Source organism: Gallus gallus, chromosome 3, assembly GCF_016699485.2.
Source record: "Gallus gallus isolate bGalGal1 chromosome 3, bGalGal1.mat.broiler.GRCg7b, whole genome shotgun sequence".
NCBI classification, from domain to species: Eukaryota; Metazoa; Chordata; class Aves; order Galliformes; family Phasianidae; genus Gallus; species Gallus gallus.
The window spans coordinates 109,900,325-109,921,901 of NC_052534.1; the positions used below are offsets into that span (position 1 = coordinate 109,900,325).

At 43.8% G+C, this 21,577-nt stretch overlaps 1 protein-coding gene across 3 annotated transcripts in view; it reads left to right on the plus strand.

Annotated features, from left to right (window-relative positions):
* OPN5 (opsin 5) overlaps nucleotides 1-20,929 on the plus strand; it is a 41,031-nt gene extending 20,102 nt beyond the window's left edge. The window contains exons 2-7 of one of the 3 annotated variants that reach the window (XM_040697309.1): nucleotides 2,990-3,142; nucleotides 7,221-7,340; nucleotides 11,021-11,191; nucleotides 12,810-13,144; nucleotides 15,771-16,015; nucleotides 16,909-20,929. In XM_040697309.1, the coding sequence (XP_040553243.1) occupies nucleotides 3,004-3,142; nucleotides 7,221-7,340; nucleotides 11,021-11,191; nucleotides 12,810-13,144; nucleotides 15,771-16,015; nucleotides 16,909-16,972 (1,074 nt within the window). In that variant the 5' untranslated portion in view covers nucleotides 2,990-3,003 and the 3' untranslated portion in view covers nucleotides 16,973-20,929. 3 annotated transcript variants of the gene reach the window in all.
* The last annotated feature ends 648 nt before the right edge of the window (nucleotides 20,930-21,577 follow it).

Below are 21,577 nucleotides of genomic sequence, written 5' to 3' on the forward strand. Positions count from 1 at the left end.
GAGTCAACTCTTTGAAAGGGTAGATAACAGCAGGACGAGGGGAAATGGTTGGAAGTTGAAGGAGGGAAGATTGAGGTTGGATGTCAGGGGGAAGTTCTTTCCTATGAGAGTGGTGAGGTGCTGAACGGCTGCCCAGAGAGGCTGTGGATGCCCCATCCATCCCTGGAGGTGTTCAAGGCCAGGTTGGATGGGGCCCTGGGCAGCCTGGGCTGGTATGAAATGTGGAGGTTGGTGGCCCTCATCCAGCCTGGCCTTGAATGCCTCCAGGGATGGGGCATCCACAACCTAAACAGAACTTCAGAAACAAGTGTGGCTGGTATGAAACGTGGAGGTTGGTGGGTTGGAGCTTCATGATCCTTGAGGTCCCTTCCAACCCAAGGCATTCTGTGATTCTGTGGTTCTATAAAGTTAGAGATTATTCTCCCTTTTCTTTTCGTACAAAAAATGGCAGCAAATGTTTGCCCACAGGATATTGTTCTCTGCTTAAAATCAAGATAAATGGATTTCTCCTTTTTCAGCACCCAGATAGGACTAGCTTGTCATAACATTAGCTTTTCCAAGCAGATAAGGACTTCGATTGAGAAAAGAAGGAAGATCTGTCACCCACAGCAGCCCCATCTCAGCAGTGAAGTCTTCCTCCACCCCATGGCTGTGATTTGTTTGTACATTTGTGCCTTTCCTCCAGAGGTGGGTGGAAGACCTCAGTGAAGCAGACTGAGGATCCCAGTGAGGCAGGTGGAAGATCCCAATGAGGCAGGTGGAAGATTGCAATGGCTGGGCTTCTGCCTGAGGTCAGCTTGTGAAGAAGTCAGAAATTCCTCTTCAAAGCTACTTTTTCATGTGTACTTGCAAGCTCAATGATAGTGCCCTCACAAGCTGCCTATAGAGCTGAGTGGGAGAATCAGTGTGGTTTGGAAAGGAGCATGCACTTGAAAACTTTGGTACTTGTTTCCACCGAACTCAACTTGTGCTGACAGGTCCCACATGTCCTTTTCCATCTGCATCACTTCAACCACCCATATGGTTCACATGCCACAGTGATATAGAATTGTAGGTTTGTGCATACTGGGGGACAGAAAAGCATGGGGATCTTTTTAAAGGCCACTAGGAATTTAGACTGAGGCCTGTGGTTATGTCTGGAAGGAGAGGAAGATCAGTAGATGGTTCTGTTTCCTAGAGTTATGCTTACCTCCACATAGCAGTGAGCAACTTGGGCTGCTTATTCTCACTGGTTGGGGAATGGACAAAAGCGCTCCTGAAGTCACATAAGGTTTTGGGTTCTTTTAATTTTATTTGTTTATTTATTTATTTCCAAGGGAATGTTGAGTATCTCTGAGTGTTCTGAGCTCCGTCATGGAAGGTAAGGGGATAGCATAGGTATCTGATAGGGGGGTTGGATAGGTCTTCTTCAGGAAAAGCACTATTATATACCCCCTCTAGAAAAAAACAAAATGTAAAGTTAAATACTCCCCTTGTCTTAAATGGGCATCATATAAGTATTTCTCAGTCTTTTTTTAATATTAAAGATGTCACTGATCTTCTGAACCTTAAGCCCCTGTAAGCTAAACACCAAGAATGGGATTCATCTTATCCAACCCTGGTGTTTCTCTCCTGAGTATCTGAAATAGGTAAAGATGTCCTAACTTCCAGTTACTCATGAGGGTGAGTCTCCTCATCCTAATGTGGATAGACAGAGCTTGATTCAGTTGTGTAAACATGGACATCCAGTGCTCACTTCACATACCTAAAGTTAGATGCCTTGTTGCTGTGGGGTCCTGCTTTGCTCAGAATGAAGAAGAGGGCATCTGTAGGTGATGACCCACTCCATACTAAGCTAGTTCCACCTTCTCTCCTCTCTCCTCCTCCAGCAGTAGCTGAGGGCTGGCTCTCCTAGCTGAGGCCTCCTGCAAGTTTAGAATTTGCTGAAGAAGAATTTAGAGCTTCATAACTTGTCCCAGGTCCCACAGCTAAAATCTGAGGAAGCCTAGGGAGTCAGGTGTAAGGGCTTTCCTGTCTCTTAGCCCCACCAACCACTGACAAGAAGAACTGAGGTCACAGAACATCCTAAACAGTACTTGAATGGCTGGCTTCACATACTGTAATAGGTTTTCATCTTATGGTAGAGTTCCTGTTGCAGCTGTCCTGGAGAGGTAACCTGTGGGGATGTCTGCCAGATTCTGGTTTTCCCATACTGGGGCTCCCCATATCAGCACATTTCACCTCAATAGCCCATTTTCCCACAAATTGAATAGGGAATGAAACAAGCCTGCCTAGGTGAGTCTATTACTAAGTACTCCTCGTGCTTCTTCATAGCCATAATAGCCATTAATATTTGTAACCAAAACCACGTGAAGTTGTTTGCACTAGATCCCACCATCTAAATAACTCTAAGGAGAATTATGGATGTGTCTCTTCACTTAACTGTGAAATCTACACAGCTGCAATCTGTAGACACAGTGCCCCTCAGGACATGAAGAAATTGCTGGGACTGTCTAACTGATAATTCCCAGTTGCTTGGGATTATGAGAATAGTGTGTATAGATAAAGACAAGTGCAGTATGCATTAAGCACACTGAACAACAAATCTATTGAGACATCAGAAATTGCCCTGCTTGGTTTTCCTAGATCCTCAGTCTTGGGTTGCTCGGCTGGAAACATGAAGCTCCTTCAGACATTCAGGGAAGGTGCCTCAGGAGCCCTGGGTTGAGTGCTGCAGCACACTGCTTCCCAGTGCTGCTCAGATGGGTTACTGCAATGTTTACAATACGAATCAAGACATCTGTGGGTAAATAAAGTCATGAAACAAACTATGGCTGGATGCCTTATGCAGTTTTGAAACGGATCCTGAAATGCCCTGGGAGCTGGGAGAACAGAGATGAGGATGGGAGGATACGTCTTACATATGAAGAAAAATATCTTCACCACTTCTGGTGGCAGATGGGTGCTATTGTGTGCTCTGTTGGTTTTGTTTGTTTGTTTGTTTTCGCAGACACTGAACTGGACATGAGTGGGATGGCATCGGACTGCAACTCCTCCTCTCAGGAAGAATACCTCCCACACTACATGCAGCAGGAAGACCCCTTTGCATCAAAGCTGTCTAGAGAAGCTGACATCATAGCGGGGTTTTATTTGACAGTAATTGGTAACTAATTTTTATTTCATCTTTGAAGTACAGCTGTAGTGATAGGACAAGGGGGAATGGTTTTAAACTGAGACAGGGGAGGTTTAGGTTGGATATGAGGAGAAAGTATTTCCCCCAGAGGGTGGTGACGCACTGAACAGGTTGCCCCAGGAGGCTGTGGATGCCCCATCCCTGCAGGCATTCAAGGCCAGGCTGGATGTGGCTCTGGGCAGCCTGGGCTGCTGGTTGGAATGAGATGAGCATTGTGGTCCTTTTCAGCCCAGGCCATTCTGTGATTGTATGTCACTGAGTCCTTGCAGGCACTCACACTGAGAGCAGAAGCTGCAGTTCTGTTGTTTCTGACCAGAGCAGGCTTCTGCCCTCACACCGTGTGATTTTACTGCCTGATTTCAAAGTCTCTCATGTGCCTACACATCGAAGAACAACGTCAGATGTGTTTGCTCAGGTCCTGCTCGTCTCCTGGCAGCAGCACTCCTCTGTTTCATATTACATCAAACATCACTTTCTGCCCATGACCCTCTCCTCCTTTTTGTTTTGGAGTCTTTCACCATTTTCAAAGGGACTTTGCAAGCAGAATAAATGCAATTATTTATCGGCTGGTGCACAGAGATGAGCGCTTCAATTGATTTCAAGGTTAAACATCGATGCTCCAGGCAGCAGTTGGGTTGGGAAGTGCTGCTCTCCATTTCAGGAGCAGGCAGGTCTCTGTTCTTGACAATTTACCATCTGTTGTGCTATTTGTGGGGCAGCATTATCTTTTTGTGCCAGTGTTTTTGCTCGCAAATACCCGAACTTCTAACTGCTGTCTCAGCACTTACACTTCTTTCTGCAGTTTTGGCTTCCTTTTGCTAAGGCTTCAGTTGATGCATTTTCTCACAGCTCAACCCCTATTTTCCCAGTAATGCTGAGCCCAGGTGGGGTAACGATGCTGCACCAAGCTGGGCTCTGGGGCTCAGCCAGCTGGACCCAGGGGTACAGAGAATATTCCTTCATGCTGATTTCTCTCAGGCTCATTCTCTTGCTCTATTAGTTGTGCACAAAGCACGAAGACCTCCCAGTCCTACCTACATGGTTCTCCTTTGCTATCTTGCACACTTGCCTCTCTTACTGCCTTTCCTCTGACTGACCCAAGGGATCTATTTCCTTCCAGTGCTGACATCCCACAAAGGCTGGAATAACCCTTCTGGAATAACCCTTGTTTCCCACTGGCCTTCTGCTTATGCCTCTATTGAAGGAGGGATTCAGAGCAATAGAGCTGATGGGTGAGGCTCTATCTCCCCTCAGTGACATTGTGCTGTTTTCAGTATTCATGTACCAATTTGTATGCATCCTAAGTTTTTATATCCTTCCATAAATATACAATATATGTTGTTTCCTTATGGCTGCTGATCAAACTGTTTTCACTGAGCTGTCTAAAACAACCCCCCTTGAGGCTTTTTTTGCTTGGTGAAGCAAACTGGCTTTTAATCCCAGGAAATATGTCTGGGGAGCTGAAATGAATCCTTCCAAAGCACGCTACAGTGCCTATTTGTAGGGGCTGTATGCAGTGTAGATTTATCCAGTTCCAAAGAAGTAGCCCTGCCAGGTGTGAAACGTACTTCAAAGCACAGAGAGAACTGAATAAAGGTGAAGAACAGAAATCATGTTTCCTGTGAAAAAACAAATCCCAACCATGAGATTGAACTTGTAGTTAAGAAGGGCTGATAAACATACAGCTTTTCTGTTGGATCCACGTGTAGCTCTACTTTAGACATCATATCCCACCTTTTGCTATAGATTTAACTTTTATTCATGTTTTTTTGTTTTGTTTTGTTTGTTTGTTTGTTTTTATGTTACTTGCAAAGTTACTTTATCCTTACGGTCCTTACAAATGCCAATAGCAGTTTTCATTTGAGCCAAGTACCTTACTCATATATGCATCCAAATACCACATTATCCATGTTGGGTTTGCACAGATCTCAGCCCACTGAATCACAGAATCATAGAATGGCCTGGGTTGAAAAGGCCCACAATGCTCATCCAGTTCCAACCCCCTGCTATGTGCAGGGTCGCCAACCAGCAGCCCAGGCTGCCCAGAGCCACATCCAGCCTGGAGAGGGAAATTCAGGATTGCTTCTGTCTGCAGAAAGCATAAGAGCCACCAAGAGATCTTCCTGGGAACAACAGACATATTTCCTTCCAGTTTCTGCTATTTCTGCAGGTCCAGGATATTATTAAAACGTAGCCATTCACCCAGACACAAATGGGTAACAAATACAAGTTTGCACTACAGGAGGAGGTGGTGTCAGTTGGGAGAGGAGCTAAACCAGGCTTGGTAGGTACAACCCACACATGAAGCACCAACCAACCAAAGTCTTATTGTGTTGTTTGGAATCAAAAGATAACTTCTCCCCAACTATGCACAAGTAGAGAAGGAAGACTTGATGTTGCTTCTTCCACCCCTTCTTCAAGTTCTTTCTCTTAGAAGCTGAGCTCTGAAGTGTATTTCTTTTGTAAGGACACAAAGCATAACACTCCTCCACATAACCCCCCGTGACAAAGTTCTCTGCTTCTCTAAACCTCTGGAAAAATCATAACCACTGCTGTGTCACACACACTGTGTGGAAAACATGAGACCTAAAGCCACAGCTGAAGTGCCCGAGGTCACAGCTGTCCAGTGCCAGGCACTGATTGCTTGCAGTTATTACCATGGCTGCTCATCCATAGCTGCTTAGGAGGAAGTTTTTCCCCCAGAGGGTGGTGACGCACTGAACAGGTTGCCCAAGGAGGCTGTGGATGCCCCATCCCTGCAGGCATTCAAGGCCAGGCTGGATGTGGCTCTGGGCAGCCTGGTCTGCTGGTTGGTGATCCTGCACATGGCAGGGGGTTGGAACTCAATGAGCATTGTGGGCCTTTGCAACCCAGGTCATTCTATGATTTTCTCCACGAAGCTGATTTCGAGCAGCTCTGAGTCCCCCCTGGCTTTGCTGTGACACAGAGAAAAAAGTAGTGAACAGGGAGGGTGGCTGTAGAAGTCCAATTTTGTCTGAGGAAGAACTCTCTGCGGGCCTCCGATCTGTTGGAAAAGATTCAGGACAGTGATAGGTGATTTAGAATGGTCTTGTTATTTTTTTTTCTGCATATTTTCCCTTTCTTACTGTGATACAAATCAATTTTTGTTGTAAAAATTAGTCTGTGATATGAATATAAATCATTTGCGTTCATTTTGAAATGAATATCTCAGAATCAGACAATACCGTAGAATAAAACTAGGGTTGGTCAGAGCTGGGGTCCTGGTGATTAAACAGCCGAGCTTCATTCATGTGCTGTGTTACAAGCCGGGTTCATGAGGGCCGAGGGATGGTGAGATTTCTGTTCTGTGCACTCAGCTGATCCCCGTGCAGGACTGGGTGGTGAAGGCAGAGCCCTACTGCTGAAGGGGAGATGGTACTCATTGTGGGAGGGAGATGTGGGAGGGCTGCAGCACCTCCCCTATGAAGATGAGCGGAGGGAGCTGGGCTTGTTCAGCCTGGAAAAAAGAAGGCTGCGGGGTGACCTCATTGCAGCCTTCCAGGACCTAAAGGGAGCCTATAAACAGGAGGGGAGTCAACTCCTAGAAAGGGAGATAACAGCAGGACAAGGGGAAATGGTTTGAAGTTGAAGGAGGGAATATTGAGGTTGGATGTCAGGGGGAAGTTCTTTCCTATGAGAGTGGTGAGGTGCTGAACAGCTGCCCAGAGAGGCTGTGGATGCCCCGTCCATCCCTGGAGGTGTTCAAGGCCAGGTTGGATGGGGCCCTGGGCAGCCTGGGCTGGTATGAAATGTGGAGGTTGGTGGCCCTGCCTGTGGTTGGATCTTCATGATCCTTGTGGTCCCTTCCAACCCAAGGCATTCTGTGATTCTGTGAGTCTATGATTCTGTGTCTGCAGAGGATGTCTCTATGAAGTATGAGATGTGGATGAGATGTTGTGTTTCAGAGCAAAATGTCTAGCCTTGGGAGCAAAGAACAAACACCAGAAATTTCACTAGTAGGATGGGGCATCCCTGTTTTTAAGGAGAACTCCAATTTTATTGCTTCTCTTTTCTTTTTCAATTTTAGGGATTCTTTCAACTCTGGGAAACGGGTATGTTATCTTTATGTCCTCAAAGCGGAAAAAGAAGTTAAGACCCGCTGAGATAATGACTGTTAATTTAGCGGTGTGTGATCTGGGCATCTCAGGTAATTTCATGTCTTACTTTTATTCATTTGTACTCTCCAACTATTCTTTCTGGCAGCAGAAGAGACAGTCCTCCAGAAGTGCTGGAGTGCCCCATATGCCTCTGGTACCGAGAGTCTGTTCTGTTATTTGCATGATAGAGGGAAGGACAGGAAACAATGTTCCTGCACAACTTGATGAAACGAAGTGAGAACTCCAGAGGAGAAAATAGGGTTGGATTTAACAGTTCTGTCTCAGGCAAAGTTCATGCTCCCCTCAGAACCGTGCAGCCTTCAGAGTCAGCTCCCGTGTGTATCCCAGCACAGTAAGCAGAAAATGAGTTTGCTCTGTTATTGAAGAAAATTGCCATTACTTGATGCAGGGTGCAACAAGAGAGAATCAAATCTTAGTAGGGGTAGGAGTGAAGGGAACGAATTGGAACCTGTCAGCAGCCATTGGCCTATCAAAGGCAATACTTTTCTTGCTGGTGACTCTTCTCTTCTATCATTGTGTCAGGAAAGTAAGCCTTTGTGTCAGTCCGTAGAATAAAAGCAACATCAGCCAACTTGAGGGATTTCTATTTTAACCCAACAGCCAGGGCTGAGCAACCCAGATGCTCTGGAATGAGACAGGAAGCTTTATAAAGGCTTTACACAATGCTGGGGAGTTGAGTCTTTGCAGGTCACTTCTTTGGCTCTTTGTGTGAGTCTCATTAAGCTGCTCAGAGTGACAGGAAAATGAGAGGGGGAGAGCTGGATGTCCTTTAGAAAAGGCTTCTTTGGATGGCAGGCAACCCAATGAGTATTAAGGCTTGATGCCACCCAGCTATGACCATGCAGTGTCCCCAGTGCAATATAAATGACACAACACTCCCATGTTCTCAAAGTCATCTGTTCCCTATGTGTTGCATATGCTAGGTCTGCTGCCCACGGGTCCAGCACTCTTTCCCTGCCCTCATTCCTCCTGAATGGTTTTGTCATTTTCCAAATGCCTGAAATAGTGCAGAACAACATATAAGGATGTCCCCAGCCCCTCAAAGATGCAGCCTCTTGCTGTTGCTACCGCACGTATTCAACAAACTGCTGACATCCACAGCTTCCAGAAATTCTGTTGCTTTTCAGTGGTCAGTAAGCATGGTTATCTGAATGAGGCACATCCCTTCTGCTGAAGAAAGCTGTTGGTAGAAATATATTTATTCTGCTACCAGAAAGATTAATCCCAATATTTGCTTTAGCATAACAACCCTGGAGACGCTATTTCCATCCTGCAGCACTCTAGGGAAGGAGTAATAAAGATCTGAATAGTGTGAGTTGTTCCCCTGAAATGGAAATTTTCTGTAGCTATACATTTGAAATGTAAAGGTATTTCCAAACCACTAAAGGGTGTATCCCAAGCACACAAACTACAGCCCATCTGGGAATGCTATGAAGGCAAGAGTCCCAGCATGAGGGCTCCCTGCTTCTCTGCTTAGGCGTATCCCCAACACACAACCGATCTTTGTCACCGTATTTCCACAGGGATCTCAACTTCTCCATCTGCTGAAGTGTTGTTATGGAAAACAACGGTGATTGGCAGAGCTGCATGTGCTTTTTCTCCTTTCCTTTTCTTTTGGTAAAGGAAGACATTGACTCAAAAAATGTGATGAGTTCTGCCTTCGGGCTAATCGTAGTGGAGATGGGACATGTTCCAAAGCCATTATATTTCATTGGTTCACCTGAGCACTTTGTTGAAGAGGTGGGGTCTGCAGTACCCCAGCTTCCTGCAGATTGCCACTGGGTGGCAACAGCTCCTCCTTCAATACCACTCCATGCTCGTTGTGCGCTAACAGAACGTCATTGTGTACAAATAAATGTGGTGCCCTTTAGAGCTGACAGTGGCTTACGTGAAGAAAGTTGCTTCCTCTCAGAGAATATCCTAGCTTTTGCAGTATTTCATGTTTTTTTCTTGAAACCTTGATCACTGGGGTCAGCTTTTGCTTGAAAAATTAAAGTATTCTGCGTGGAGATAAATGTGTTTATATGACCTAAGCACAGCCCTCATGCTCAGATAGAGCTTTTCTTACAGGCCTCAGCTACAGGAAAAGAAGCACAAAAGTGTTTTGTTTAAAAACACACCTCATTTTGAGGGCTTTTCAGTACTGATCTTTCTGGCATAGAAAATGGAGCCAAGGCCCTTCTTAGCGAGGTTTGTCTTTTGGTAGAAATGTTTCATTTTTTCGTTGAGAATGAGAATGAAGCATTTTATTTCACATCAGTTTGATTTGAAGTGGAATATTTGGGGAAATATTTTACTTCAGATCACTTCTGTGAAATTCTCTTGATTTATTTCTATGAATAAGTTACGCTGTGGGAATTGGAGTTTGCCAGACCATGCTTGCCTGCTTCACACGTCCATTAGCTGAGCTGCTGTGGCCTCACAGCCAGCGCAGCAGCCCAGGGCAGCTGGTGATGCTGTGAACCCCTGCAGGCACTCGGGTAACTCCTGTGCAGGAATATTCACGGAAAGGTGGAGTTAAATATTTAATGTTGTTTGAATGTTGCAGTTGAATGGTTCAGACTTTCGAGCGCTTTGGGTCGCTCTGATAATCAAAAGTGCAGGATTCTGAAAACATGCTGATGCTCCTGGATTGTAAATGTTTGAGTTTTCTGTTCTGTTCAAGCTGATTACATTGTACGTCCGGTTTGAGAAAAACTAAAGTAAAATCAGGAGGTGGAGATTTCCAACTAGAAAATCACTAATTCCAAGATTTCCCATTCTCCTGATATATACAAAGATTGTGAATAACGTCAGTCTGTTTTAAGGCAAGAATGGAACAATGCATGACCTAACCTGACTTCTTTCATAGCACACCATCCACTTCTATAAATGCAGAACCAAGCTAGAGAGCCACGAGGATCTCCAAAGCACCTAGGGGTTTACTTGCTCGTTGGGGTGCTTAAAACCTTTGAGTGTCTGCATGCAGATGACTTGGTGACAGTCCCTCCAGACATGTGGCAGTATGGGCAGGCACTGAAGCCATTCTGCTGCACAGATCCATGCTCTGCCTGTAGCACCACATGTCTTCCTTACCTAACACTTCACTACAGTGTAGATTCTAATACTGGGCCTTGGTATGCTTTCAGAAGACCTCTTTGAAAGCAAATTTCTTTCTCCTGTGTTTGAAGATGCTCAATTAATTATAAGGATGTAGTTTAACTAGATCTGTGCATGTTCCACATGCAGATTCACACGTTTGTGTTTGCAAGTGGACCTAAACCAGTATCTAGTATTAGATATGGAGGTTGGTGGCCCTGCCTGTGGTGTGGGAGTTGGAGCTTCATGATCCTTGAGGTCCCTTCCAACCCGGGCCATTCTGTGATTCTATGATTCTATGATAAACCATACCCAGAAGTTTTTCTAGAGGGATGAATTTGTATGTGCTTAGCACTAGAGTGCAAGTTGACTTCTGGTTCCTGCGGTCTGCGGGGAAGCACCTGTTTCCAGCACATATGACAGGTCTGTATAATCCTACCATGTGCAGATGCTGTGAGATTTAGCTACGGCTGTCTTTGGCTTAGTCCTGTGGGTCAATCACATCCACACTGCACAGCATTTCTGTTGGTGTTTGCTTTCTGCAAAGGGGAGGGTTTGCTTTTCTGAACAAGGATGGTTTTATCAGTGACAGATTTTGCCAGTCCACTGACAGTCTTTTATCTGTTGGAAGTTGTAGGAAAACCCTTCAGTATCATTTCCTTCTTTTCTCACCGCTGGATCTTTGGATGGATGGGCTGCCGCTGGTACGGATGGGCTGGCTTCTTCTTTGGCTGTGGGAGCCTTATTACCATGACAGCCGTCAGCCTGGATAGATACTTAAAAATCTGTCACTTGGCTTATGGTAAGGAAGAGAAACTGCATTAAGGGATGTTCTCATTCTGCCTCCTCTCCCCCTCCTGCCCAAGAAGGCATTGGTCATTAGGGTTGTGAACAATCAGGGCAAGGAAACAAAACAATTAGAAAATATTTCCTGAAATAAAAGGAGAGAAAGAACAAAACACAACACAAAACCCAAACCAATAAAGCAAATACAATACAAATGAGGGAGTTAAGGATTTACGTGACCAGAAACAACTGCTTTGGTTATCTCTGCCAACATCCTACTTAAAATTAGGAAACCTTTCTTCACTGAGGGGGTGGTCAGGCACTGGAATAGGGTTCTCAGGGAACTGATTTTGGTCTTGAACCTTAATAAGTGGTTTAACTCTTAGGTTGTCCTCTGTGGAGCCAGGAGTTGGACTCAGTGTTGTCCAACAGTATATTCCATGATTCTACAAATTTTTCTCAAATGTTTCTGAATCAGAACCACAATTTCTGATGGGCTAGAGTGTTACCATGAAGGTAGGTAGCTGTCTGTTGGAGATGTCAAGTATGTCTGAGCAGATCATACTGATGGTGGAAGACATGTATAGTTCTAACTTCAGTGGGCCATTGGGTCTTGCTACACTTCATTTGCTGGATGGCAGAAGCCCTTCACAACCACTGGAGCTGTACTCTTAACCTCTTTTTTGATAAATTAAGCATCTTAAGCTTTTCATCCTGTCATTGTCATCCGAGGTTTCCAGCCTGAAGTCATACTTAAGCTCTCCAAAATGCTTATGTTAACTACAGAGAGGAATGCATATATAAAAGAAATATGTTTGCATGTCCCAAATAATCCCTGCTAAATCTGTAGTGCTGGACATCCCCTCTTTGCTTTTGTCCCTCTGCTGTCTGCTTAAGCCAGGAGTTTTAGTAATGACTCATAGATAAATCACTTTGTGTCTGACTGTTAACTGACATTAACAGGTTCAAGTTTTGCACATATTGAAAGGTCTTGTGCCCTGATACATGAAAGTATTCCTCATTAGATGCTTACATTCCTGTAAGATATTTGGCAGGCTATTTAAAACAGCTATAAGATTTGGATGTGAAATAGGTCATGATAAATGTGATCTCTCTCTAGTCTGGAGATGGATCTTAAAAGGAGGAAATGAATTTAGCAATGAAAGCTGTTATTGACATATTCATCAACACTGTATATCTCTCAAACGTGAAGTATTACGTGCTTCACTCTTTTCAGTTAAAGAACATTGTCACAGTTTGGAAAAGATATTTTCTTGCATTGAATGAGGGAAAAAATAAGGGAAATTCCCATATAAATAAGGGGAATTTCCATGATCGTTGCTGAGCTAGCTGTTTGGATTGCTTTTGTACAGACTCATGTAGGCTGTAAATAATGGCAGCTCAAAGCAGGGACCTAAAATCATGCCATCCATACAGGCAAGCATCTCTCCATGAGGTACGGAGCTGGGCTGAGGTGGTTAGCTTGGGTGTCCACTGTAGAGGGAGCTGCAATGAACCCTACTGAGGTTGCTGACAAACAGCCAAGTAAGCTCTTACTTTACGTGCAGGATGACATGTTTGATTGTGCCAGATACGTGTGGAACAGTGGTTGTAACCCTCAAATTTTCTTCCAGGTACCTGGCTTAAGAGACACCATGCCTTTATCTGCCTGGCACTAATCTGGGCCTATGCGACGTTCTGGGCTACAGTGCCTTTTGCTGGTGTGGGGAGCTATGCTCCTGAGCCGTTTGGGACCTCGTGCACCCTGGACTGGTGGCTGGCGCAGGCTTCAGTGGCTGGGCAGGCTTTTGTTCTCAGCATTCTTTTCTTTTGCCTCCTGTTTCCAACTGCAGTGATTGTGTTCTCCTATGTTAAAATCATTTTAAAAGTCAAGTCGTCCACCAAAGAAGTTGCTCACTATGACACCAGGATCCAGAACAGCCACATACTTGAAATGAAGCTGACCAAGGTAAGTGGGAAGATTTAACTTCATTTACTTTGTTGATCATAGAAACGGGCTTGAAGAACATCAGCAGTGTGCTGTCCTGTGCTGAGTGATGGCATGATCCCAAAGTGATGATCTAGATTTCTCACATATTACTGTCAATATGGGAAAAAGCAAGAATTGAGACATAATTTCCATGCTGATGCTGGCTATTGTGCTGTTTCAATACAAAAGCTTGTGCCAAACAAAACCAGACTTCTCAGTTGTAAAAATTCACCATCATCTGCAACCCAGGCCAAGGAGGAGAGCAGAATCCTTTACTTGGCTGATCCAACATTCAATTCATTACGTTTTCAAGAGGTTAAAATGAGATTTCTATACAGCAATAAGTGACATCGTATCAGAACATGCCTGGACTACCAGAGACGGCAGTGCTGTCAGTACAGTTGGTAAAGCTGCATCTGAGATCTGTGTTTAAAAATGGCCACCTGGGTGCAGTGCAATTTTCAGTTATTCAGCATCTTTCCTCTGAAGAACGGGGGATCTTCTGATTTAGTGTATGGGGTTTGGCTCTTCTCCCCATGTTGCAGGAGCCTCGTAAAACTTCTATGTGTGGTAATTGTAGCAGTTTTCCCTCCTACTTTGGATGTACAGTGGGGAATGTTATCTTGGAGCTACAGCATAGTTGGCTTATACATATATTCAAATCTCCATCATAACTCACCTAGCCCTGCCGTGTGGTTTCCCAGAGAGGCACTGTTCGAGATCCTTGGCTGACAAGCACTTTTTTGTTAGCGATGGGCAACAAAAGAGTATAAAATAAGAAAACTTCCCTGCCAATAATATTTCTACTGAGATGCAGAACAAAAGGCTCCACAAAAGCTTTTGCAGTGTACAAAAAAATTGTGTTTTCTGATGACTTTTTCTTTGCAATTCCGCTATTTGTCATAATCAAACGAATGCACCGGTTGTGCTCTCAGTCTGGGTATGGAGGAACACTCGGCCAATGGCAGCTATAGAGAGGCATACGTTCTTCGGGATGTATTATTGCATGATGGTGTTTGAAGCTATTAGGGCTGCTCCAAAAGTAATGCCTCCTATTTTATGATGTCAGCTCATGACTTTAGAGGAGGATGTTGGTGGGACAGCAGCAGGGGCTGAACCCTCCCCCCAGCATCCCATTCCACGTTGTTGCTATGTGACAGATGGCAGCAGAGGGCAGGCTGACAGAATGGTGTCTCACACGGGAGTGCAGATAGAACGATGGGGTAGAATTGTACTCCTCTATGAGGAAAGAGTGGCACCCACTGGCATTCACTGATGCTTGTGAATATTTATGAAGACCAACCAGTGGATGTGAGCACAGTGAAAGTTGGACTTTATGGGCAACGTTTGCCTAGCAACAATGCTGACGCAGCGGCAGTGGTGAGAATGCACAGCTCATGGTGGTGACTATGTTGAAAAATTGTATTTTGTAGCTGAGATTGTGCTCTATCAAATAGTGTTATTGTGCTCTTTGTATCCATTGCAGTTTCCATGGAAATAAATAGGAAGTCTATGTATATCAAGCTGTGGCTCAGTGGAGACAGATTGGTTCAGATTAAATCAATATATCCCAAATTATGGCTGAAATAGTTTTTCTTTAATGTTTATATGAAATAATCCTATGGTTACATTTCCTCGTGTTACAAGGAAATGCAGCTTTCCAGAAATGCAACTTAACTTAAAAAATCTGTAGGAATTTGCTTTTCAAAGTATCTGCAGAGTCTCATAGAGTATGAAATTCAGGTTACGTGTAAAGAAAAAGAAAACTGGATGTCTTACCACTGTTCTCACTCTCAAATTTCTGATTGATTCAGTTCTGGTTGATGCAAGTAAATACACTATTTTGCTTATCTGCTGAGATGGGTACTGCCAGTGACTGGACATCTCATGTCCTCTTGAATGACTTAATGCTCACTCTTTGGTATGGGAAGGAATCCGAACGTCAGGCATTTTTCCAGCAGAAGATGGGCCACAGACCCCCTCATGGGTGCAGGCATATGAACCTGGTTTGGCAAAACTCTTCTCCGTCCTCCTCTTATGAACACCCATCCTCATGGAGGGTTGCCCATCCCATTGGGTTTTGACTCTCTCTGTGGGATATCAGCACAGCCTACAGGAAAGGAAGGAGCCCTGCACTGACTGGGAGTGCAGTGATTTAGACATAGGGTTTGACTTTTAGGTGGTCTTCTGCGGAACCGGGAGCTGGACTCAAGTATCTGCGTGGGTTCCTTCTGACCAGGATATTCTAGGATTATTTTGTTTTCTTTTTAAGAATTATTTTTATTTGCAATTAAGATGGCAGGAGTCTGCGTGGAAAAGTGATGCCGGGGTGACTCGAGATTTTCTACTTCCTCAGACTATTGCCAATGTCCGATAATTCCATGAAGGCAGAGTTAAGTGTTTAGGATCCACTTTTGTATCCAGGGAAATGAAATGCAGTGAGAAGATGCCACACTTTTTTCAGGCAGCCAATTTATCTCAAGCAAGCTGTACTTTTTCTTTTCCATTCCGTTAGATGCTCCCTTGCATTTTGCCAAGCTCTGCGCCGTTCTGTCCATGAGGACAACTCTGCCAGGTTAACTCCTTTCCCTCTTCCTCTCACAAGGTGGCAATGTTGATCTGTGCCGGATTCCTCATTGCTTGGATCCCCTACGCCGTGGTCTCTGTGTGGTCAGCCTTTGGACAGCCGGATTCCGTTCCCATTCAATTTTCGGTGGTACCAACTCTGCTTGCCAAGTCGGCTGCCATGTACAACCCAATTATTTACCAGGTCATTGATTGCAAATTTGCCTGCTGCCGGTCAGGTGGGCCGAAGACACTGCAGAAGAAGAGCTCTTTGAAGGAATCGAGGTAATTTCTTATTTGAGTTGTCAGATGTGTTTCAATACAGTGCTCCCAAATATTACTGAACATAAGATCTTCCAAGAGTCATGGTTCTTCAAATCTCTGCTTTTATTTTTGACCATGGCCTTTCTTTTTGACTTATGCAAGGTCTTTCTCTTCTGGTTCCTCTATTTTATATCAGTGAAACTGTGAAAAGCACTCATCAAACAAACCAACCAACCAACCAAAAAGGCCTCAGTTCCATTTCCAGCTTTGTAGCTTTGGTGCAGTCTGTACTGACCACCAGTGGAGGTTGTGGAACCACTAACCATCCGTGGAGGAAAAATGTTTCCAGTTCTGTCCTACCTTCCAAGTCAGAACACAAACAAGATAATGCTGTAAATCAATCATCTGACAGCAGGGGCTGGAATAAAAGCCACAGATGCTCAGCTAGAGTTAAGTGACTGTGTGTACGTAGAATTCCAGGAAAATACAAGTATGTATGTATGAGAGGCATGAAGGCCTATGCTGTCATTCATTTTGTTCCCTTGCCAGTTCCAGTATTCTTCTAATGTATTGTCCACAAGAGCACTTGATATCTTCCACAGTGTCCCTTAGCAGATGGTTCTGTGATCATAGGCTCAGATTCATCTCATCTGCAGAACTATAGGGTCTATATATGTTGCTTAACTGAAGTGCCACACTTGTAGTTTGCCCAAGAACCCTCTGCATCTTTGGGCAAAAGGGAGACAAACCTGAAGCAGCATTAAATATCACTGCAGAGAAAGGAGGTTGGAAAAAGTCCCTCTTTCCCAGGCTTGTGTGGTGAAGAAATGCTCTGGAAAAATACCTTCCCAGAATTAGGAACTGAATGGTTAGCTTGTTCCAAGCAACATGATTGTGCTTTCTCTTTCCCACAGGATGTACACCATATCTTCACACAGAGATTCAGCGGCACTGAGCGGAACCCAACTGGAAGTCTGAAGGCTTGTTTCACAGCGAGGGAAAACCTGATGACAAACAATCATACTGTTGCAAATTCATCTTCCAGTGAATGAATTAAAACACAATGGCATTTTTTTTTACTCCTCAGTCCTACATACAGTGTAGTTCTTTCCCTACTGACTAAAACAGTGTGATTAGAGCCAGGTGGATGCTTTAATTATTCAGGGAAGAAGAAGGAGGGAAGATTCATTTGTATAAAAGAAATGGATTCACTTCAGAGCCTTTGAAATATGTTTTTTGTTTCATAGAACCACAGAACGGTTTGAGCAGGAAGGGACCCCCACAGGTCATCACTGCAGCCCTGCAGTGCACGGGGACACCACAGACCCTGATAAGAGTTTGTCCCCTCCTTTCCTACAGCCCCTGTAGGTACTGAAGGCCGCTCTCAGCTCTCCTCTCCAGCTGCACAGCCCCACCTCAGCCTGTCCTCGTAGGGAGCTGCTCCATCCCCCAGGTCATTTCTGTGGCCCTCCTCTGGATGCACTCCAACACATAATGCAGCAAATCCCTGCTCAGTCCTCAAAGCTGGTGTGCACCTGAGAAAGGTTACAGCACATGTACACGGAAATCTTTCCCATGTGCAGTTGAATCTGCTGCTAAAGCACCAAACCCTGCAAGGATGAAGTCTAGGAAGGATTGAAGCAGTCCCAAAGAGAGCATGTAAGGTCCAAATACAACACTAAACAAGCAGTGTGCTTTGAAAGGATCTGCAGGGTAAGGCAGACAAATAATTGTGCTGCACCTGGGCCATAATTCTTCCCATTCTATTCTTCTTCGTTTGTGGATTTGCCTTAAAAATGAGGCATCCCTACTCACCAGATACTAGCTGTCCAGTATAAGCAGGTTATTAACTCTGTAAATAATGATTTTGATGTTTGTCTGTGGTTTCTTCTGGGAGGAACTGATATATGAAATAAGGTAATAGAAAATCAGAGTCTCCCATACAAATTTTTGCAGACTGTACATTGAAAAAAGGTACAAGATTTAAAGTCTTATTCTGAATTGCGTTTGTGAGGAGAGAAAGCATTCATGAACCTGTTTCAATTGGTTTCCTCTTTAACATTTAATAGTGCTTTTTATCATACTGTTATTTCACGACTGTGATGTAATTGCATTTTATAGCATAGATTTAATATAGCATGACCTGATGTTGACTGGCACTCCCATTCTGCAGTGCAAACTCTTGCTCTGCTCTCAGAAGACATTCAGACCACATGGCAGAAGTTGTCGCTGGATTTCCCAAGGTGGGTAGAAGAATCGTTTCCTCTTCTACAGTATTTTCGGACTTTGAACAAACACTAGGAGAACTCACGGAAGGGTGAGGAGCTGCTGTGATACCCATATGTTATCTTACGCCAAATTTTGCCAAGAAATCAAGTCCTTTCACTTCTATGGATCTTGCACCACAGAGCAACATTGTGATGTAACCCAGCTGGCAGCCCTTGGCTCACCCCCCACCCCCAAGACTCAGACACGACCTGAGCCAAAGCACCAACAAAGCCCAACTCAGGAATGTGTCGGGAGGATCATCACTCTGAAGGAAGATTTCTTTACTGCATCTTTGCTATTTCAACCCTGTGATATTACAGGTGTTCCTCATTTTATCTATTAATATTATATCTTCAATGAAAACAGTGCTGTGAAGAATAATTGCCATAAATATTATGTATCCTATGTGCACATTCAGACTGAGCTGCCAAGAAGAAAAGTATTATCTGAATTCACTGCCGTTGGCTTGAAGGAAATAAGGACATGGGTTAAAACTCTATTTAGATAATGAGCTGACCTGGACAGTAAGATTGTCCCAGTGAGAATAACCCACTACTTTGTATTTCAAGGTTACAGGCAGTGAAACTGTCTGAAGCCTGTGGATATGAAGACTTTTAATTGGGTCATTACCAGGCATAGCTGCAGAATGCCTTTGAGCCTTCCTCCATGGGCTTGGAAACTGTTGGTAACATAGAAGTAATGGTCAACACTGCTTGAAAAGTACTCACATTTGAAAGGGGTGAATTAAGCAAATATTTGTGGTAAAAAAAGTTGAAAGAAGAGCACAAAAGATGGAAGTTCTGGTTGTGAGTTTGAAGATTTTACAGAAATTTATCCATAGAGGTGAATGGAGCTGCAGAAAGATTTCTTTCTATGCCTGTAGTAATAATGAGAGAAGAAACAGCAGCACAGCAGTTGGTTGTTTTGTTTGTTGTTTGTTTTTGGTTGGTTGGTTTTGGTTTGTTTTTGTTTTGTTTGCTTGGATATTTATGGCCCAGCCAGCAGCAGACCTTTAGTTTTGTGACATCCAAAGAGATGTTGTATCTTCATATGAAGGGAATATCTTTAATGAATTGAGACTTGCAATGTCAGTGAACGGAATTGTGTGGTGGAAATTTTCTCTTGGATGACAGTGTAATGTCTTTATGGACAATGTTGTTCCACCTGCAGTGTGAAGGGTTATCCTACATTATCCATTTCTGCTTATGATTCTAACCCTTCCCATGAGAAAACCTCCAGACAATTCAATGTGCAAATTTGCTGTGACATCTCTTTAGCTACATTTCCCAGCTTAGAGTGTTCCCAGGTGACTCTTGCCTCAGGTTAGAAGATCATAATAAAGATAATGTTCACCAGAACACCCATTTCTCTCCCTTCTCTCTCTTAAGAGAAATGATTGGTTGTTTTCCTCCACATCTGTGTCTTTGCAAGTGTCACAGGGCTTTGTAGTTGTCCAGCCCCAAGGAATAAAGTTTAACCACCTGAAATAAGAATTTCTGCAGAGCTGCTGCTGAGCTTAGACTATTGCAATGAAGGGAAGAGGCTGTTAATATCATTGTCATCTTTGCTTGTGGTCTTGAGCCATTGCACATCCCATAGTGGCCTTTCTCTGCTATTTCCATTCTCGCTTTGTTTTTCAGGGTGACTTGTATTGCCCTTTATTTGGTAGATAGAGGTGTAGGGCAGTTTTGTAATTGAAGCATGACCTTCACTTCCCCAGTTATGACATACAACTAAATCTTTTGAAGTATAGGGCTTGATTACAGGGCTTCAGGCTCTCATTATTTCTGAACTTAAAGGATTCTTCATTAACAATGTGTAATCAGCTTTTATCAGTCACCGACTGTAGTTTGGTCGTTACAGCCATTCTGTTAGTGACCTATTCTAAGAAGGACGTTCAAAGTCAAAACAGTTAAGTTGTGCAGCATCTGGATGAAGTGTGCTCATAGACAGTAAAGGTTAGTTAGCTTTCCTGTGCCACCAAAATAGCTCCTTAGTCTTTTTTTTATTTTATTTTATGTGGCATCTAAGGGGAATTCTAGGAGTAGATCTCTTACCCTCTATGTAAAATGACAGAGATATATGTGAAACACTATATAGATAAATACATTATTGTAGCACAGACTGTGTTTTAATTGTAGATGGTGGATGTGGCATGTGGTATACCATGCATTTTAAATGATGAATAATGTTTATGTTGCATCAAGCTTCATCCTACACTAATGAAAATATTAAACATTTAGAAAATAGATACCTGTAGGAAATAGATATGACAAGGGAGTCATGAAGGTCTTGTCAGTTCAGAAAAGGGGCTGCACAGATGCTTAGCATCCTAAAGTAAGAAACTGGGATGAAAGTCAAGAAAGGGATTTTCATTCATGGGGGCAATTTGCAACACATAAATGTATCCCTCCAATCTTAACTTCCTTTATACTGAGTTGAAACACATTATATTGAACAGTGAGTAGATAATCTTCCTGGCGTCCTGCAGTTTTGGTCTCAAAACTAAGGAACAGTGTAGAGGAACTAAGGAAAGTATAGTGGCTCCGGAGAGACCTCATTGTGGCCTTCCAGTACTTACTTGAAGGGAGCGTATAAACAGGAAGGGGAACGGCTGTTTATGAGGGTGGATAGTGATAGGACAAGGGGGAATGGTTTTAAACTGAGACAGGGAAGGTTTAGTTTGGGTATGAGGAGGAAGTTTTTCCCCCAGAGGGTGGTGACGCACTGAACAGGTTGCCCAAGGAGGCTGTGGATGCCCCATCCCTGCAGGTATTCAAGGCCAGGCTGGATGTGGCTCTGGGCAGCCTGGGCTGCTGGTTGGTGACCGTGCACATAGCAGGGGGTTGGAACTGGATGGGCATTGTGGGCCTTTGCAACTCAGGCCATTCTGTGTTTCTATGATAAGAAGAAGTAATTGTGTACAAGCAGCGGAAGCTAAGAGGAGAAGGTGACAGGGTTAAGAGAAGTAGCCTAGAAGAGGAAAGGTCTGGGAATAAATTATAACAGTCTATAAATAGCTTTAAGGCAATAATAATGTAAATGAAGAAAGGGAATTATTCGCAGTCTCTGAAGGTGATAGAATGAGAAATTAAATGTGGAAGCTAAAACAGAAAAAGCTGCAAGGAGACTTTCTGAACGAGGGGGGCAGTCCTAACGTAAAGATTGACACTATCTTACCTTATGGTCTGCATTTGTTCATGGGGAACATACTGATGTCATACCAGTGGATGGATTGTGCACACTGAAGGCCACTTTAAGAGGTCTGGTGCACAGTGAAACTCTCTGTTTAATGAATACAAAGTTGGTACAATG